Source organism: Nannospalax galili, unplaced genomic scaffold, assembly GCF_000622305.1.
Source record: "Nannospalax galili isolate Female #2095 unplaced genomic scaffold, S.galili_v1.0 scaffold4, whole genome shotgun sequence".
In the NCBI taxonomy this organism is placed as follows: Eukaryota; Metazoa; Chordata; class Mammalia; order Rodentia; family Spalacidae; genus Nannospalax; species Nannospalax galili.
The window spans coordinates 343,539-347,728 of record NW_008350321.1 but is presented as its reverse complement, the minus strand read 5'-3'; the positions used below and the strand labels follow the sequence as shown (position 1 = coordinate 347,728).

The 4,190-nt window shown below is 37.3% G+C and overlaps 1 protein-coding gene across 1 annotated transcript in view; it reads right to left on the bottom strand.

Annotated features, from left to right (window-relative positions):
• The window catches only part of LOC103745511 (zinc finger protein 729-like), a 16,314-nt gene that overhangs the window by 7,910 nt on the left and 4,214 nt on the right, over nucleotides 1–4,190 (bottom strand). Inside the window, exons 4-5 of the mRNA XM_008847436.3 lie at nucleotides 3,095–3,221; nucleotides 2,491–2,610 (exon numbers count right to left, since the gene is read on the bottom strand). Coding sequence (XP_008845658.1) covers nucleotides 2,491–2,610; nucleotides 3,095–3,221 — 247 coding nt within the window. The remainder of the gene's footprint in view (nucleotides 1–2,490; nucleotides 2,611–3,094; nucleotides 3,222–4,190) is intronic.

The window sequence follows — 4,190 nt, the reverse complement described above, 5'->3', positions numbered from 1 at the left end:
CAAGAACATAAACTGCAGGAAGAATGAGACATATTATCATATACTATGTCAACATCTAGAATACACAGGATTTGCAAAATTAAGTGTCAAAAGATGAAAATTTCAAATCCACAAACTAAACAAATACATACATCTCCGAAAAGAAGAAAAATAAATGGCCTGTAATAGTAACAATAGAGTAAAGATCTTTAACCATTGTTTGTGAGATACTCAGCCCTAAGTGGCACATTTACAATGGAACCACGAAACCCTAATGCTTACAGAATATACTGGACCAGGAGTAGAGAGAAATAATATTGCATCTGACAACTCTCACGAGTGAAGCCGCCTCATGCAAGTGTTAATAACACAGATGCCAAAAGCTGCCAAAGTGTGGAAAATAGGAGACTGCAGAGTGCATGTCCCTACATTAAACTACACACACACATGGATCAGAGACCCGACTGCCAAAAGGGGCGGAAAGATCATAAAAGGCAAGGGTGGTGATTGACCATAAGGAAACAGAGTTTTCCAGGCTTCTGGGAATTCGTTCATATGAACTTACATCAATGGTGAAATCATGCACAAGACCCATGTAAACTCAAACCAGATGATTTCATGCTATGAAAAACTCCAAGTGACTCTCATCAAACTCCTACTGTCATCTTTGGAAAAAATATATAAATACTATAACAACAGAAAATCACAAGACAGAAGGCACAAAAATTGTCAAAGGAGAAATAAAACTAAAGATGCTAAATTTTCTAATTTCACATTATGAGAACAATTCAGTAATTAAAACGAGTATTGGTTAGAAAACAGATACTGGAGATACATAATAGAGTAAGAGGGATTTTCTCTCATATGTAATCAAATAAAAGAGATTTTACCTACTACTACTAATTTTCACATAATTCATGTGCAGTAAGAAAAAAAAGTAATTGACCCCATACTGCTGATGCTGCCAGAGAGCACCTGACTCATCAGGATGAGCTGTCCAAATCCTGCTATGCCAATTCCCCCCCTGGGACTATCTCCAGTCTCGCTGTTCCAGAGCACAGGTCTCCTCGCTAGCTAGTAAGAACCATCTCATTCTGTTCCCATCAGCTCTCCTTGGCCTCAGCCTCATCCCACTGAGTCTGTCTGAGAGTGCCTGACCAGCAGGGGTTACTTTGCCCTCTTAGTAATCTGCCTCCTACTAACCTGCCTGGATCCATCCAGTTCCTCAAATACAAAATGAAAAGAGAAAATCTGAAGCCCAGACAAACTAACTTTTCACAGTAGATGAGAAAGTAATCAAGCTACATAAACAGTATAAACAGAATGAAATGTCAACTCAACAAACACAAGCTAGAGTTAAATACCAGAAACACAAGCAACAAAAGAAATCCACATGCCCACATCACAACCAAAAAATGCAAATACTATGAAAAACCAAAACACTATGTCCCCATCAAACACTGCCAGTACTACAGAAGTGTTGTACAATGAGAGCAATCTGGAGGAATCCGGGACACAGAATTTAAAGAACCACCATAAACATGATCCAAGATTTCAACACACTGAAAGAACACACAACTCAAAGAAGATAGGGATAAGTGTCTGACTGAATCTCAAGAAAATACAAATATTTGGATGAATTAAATGACAAAGATTTGAAGACTGGGTCATGAAAAGGAAAGAAATATTGAAAAATGCTCACACTGAAAGGAAGAAGAAACTGAAAAACTCAATAATTCAACTTGAAAAGACAGGAGAAATTCGAAAAGACAGGAGAAATTATTACCAACCAAATGAATGAAATGGAAAGTAGAATATAAGGACTGACGATAAAGTTGAAGAATTGGACCACTAAAGCAAAGAACATGAAAAAAAATTAAAATACAGGAATGGAACATGCAGGAAATACAGGACACCATGAAAAGATCAGATTTGTGCATCACAGGATTAGAGGAATGAGAATTCCAGCTCACTGGCATTGACCAGATTTCAACAGGATTAAAGAAAAAAATTTTGCTAAATTAAGGAAAGGCATACCAAGACACATACAAGAAGCTCACAGAACATCCAATGACAGAGGACCAGAACAGAGACTCCCCACAGAATATCACAGTAAAATCACTAACAGGTACAGGCAAAGGCCTCTCTGTGGGCCCAAAGGGTGGATTCACACTGAAGGATATTTGATGGCACAAGTCACTCTACAGACACATAGAGGATGACAGTACATTAAATTGGGCAAAGGGCAAAGTGGGGAGGTGAAGATAGGTAAGGGGATCTAAACACCATTACATGATATTGGATGGAAATCACAAGTTTCAATTAAAACGTAAAATAAAAATAGATAATGAACTAATAAAAACCATGACACAAAGTCATTTGACATCTACAAAAGGACGCATTTTTAGGGTACTACTGTACACTATTTATCCAAACAGAACAGCATCCAGTGAAACAGAGCATGCCACAGCCATTTTCATATCGTTATATTCCTTTATTTTGGCCCCTCACCTTCCTTCATTGACTCCCAAGTTCCTGGTTCTTTGGCTACAGTCTCCCCTCTCTTCACATTCCAGGGATCTTTCTTTTGCTCCAGGCAGAAGACCGGGTATGGCTTATACAAAACAAGACCTGTGTATGAGAAAGAAAATCCATTACGTTTAACGGATTCTTTAGAAAATACTGGGATCTGTAACATGCTATTTTACTCAGTAGACAATTTAGACAAAATTATATGACTTAAAAAATAATGCCACAATAGTCAATCCCTGACAGTCTCTTTACAGTATGTTGGAGAGTTTTCCATTTTCATGTTCTGAATTCTACCACTGATTCTAAATAAAGCTATGGAAATGGAATTTTAAGAGGCTTGTATTATGTACTAATGAGTAACTGAAATCAACAACTAAATAATGAATATTCACAATATGTTTAACAAGTGGAAATGCAAAAGATAATAAAATATAAACATGCTTTTCATGATGCCCAGACGCTCCCTATACACTATTTTTTTTAATCTGAGATTTTTTCACACAAAACAAGACTTCCAAACTAGTATGTAGATTGTGAAAATGTGCTGAATAAGTAGAGAAATCTGCAAGAAAAATCTTCTCACCAACTGACACCAGATTGTGGTAGTTCTCCAACATCACCTCACTGTACAAAGTCCTCTGGGGCGAGTCTAGGCATTCCCACTCCTCCTGGGAGAATTCTATGGCCACATCTTTGAGTGCCAATTCATCCTAAAATGAAAAATAAGCACTTGAGTAGGAATCCTTAAACAGAGTACTTGACCCAAGGAAGCAAGAGGTAATTAGTAAAGAGGTTCAAAGGAGATGAGGAACCTGATCTACTCAAAGAGATTGTTTATTAATGTAGCAACTCCATAATGTACTTGCTAATTCTGTGCAAAAGAACACCATCGGGCTGGAGACATGGCTCAGCGGTTAAGAACACAGGGTTGTTCTTGCAGAAGACCCAGGTTCAAATCCCAGAACCCACATGGTAGCTAACAACTGTCCATAACTCCAGTTCCAGGGGATCCAAAGGCCTCTTCTGTCCTCTATGGGCATTGCATGACACGGGTGCTGTTACCTACATGCAGGCAATACACACATACACATAAAATAAAAATAATAAAATATTAAAAAAAAGAACACCATCATATCCTCAAAATATATGCAATTAAAGAAGTGTATCACTTAAAACTAAACCTTCAACATAGGAATACTTTTTCCATCTTCCATGTACACCATTCGAGATCACCGATTTATCAGTTGTAAGGTCTCACTATGTTAATGTATGCTTCATGACTTTGAATATTACCTACCATGAACTGCAGATCTTGTTAAAACATAGATTCTGATGCGGTATGAGCTGTGGTTGGGCCTGATGATTTCCCCAAAAGCTGTCCACTAACGCCAGTGCCATAAGTACAAAAGACCCAATATTCAATAGCACAGCATATGGATGGAATGGGGGGGGCTTTAAATGCAGAATATTATGAACTGTGTAAGTTCTTCCACAAGAGCAAGGAGAGTAACAGAATCCTTTAAAATATTTCCTATAATATTCATTTATTTTAGACACTATACAATCATTGGAGAATTAAGTATTATAACAGGTTATTTTTATAACATTTTCTTTTATCCCCGTTTTATTCATGTAAAATTTATGTAAAAGGAATACACTGTCCATGCTTAGAAAACATG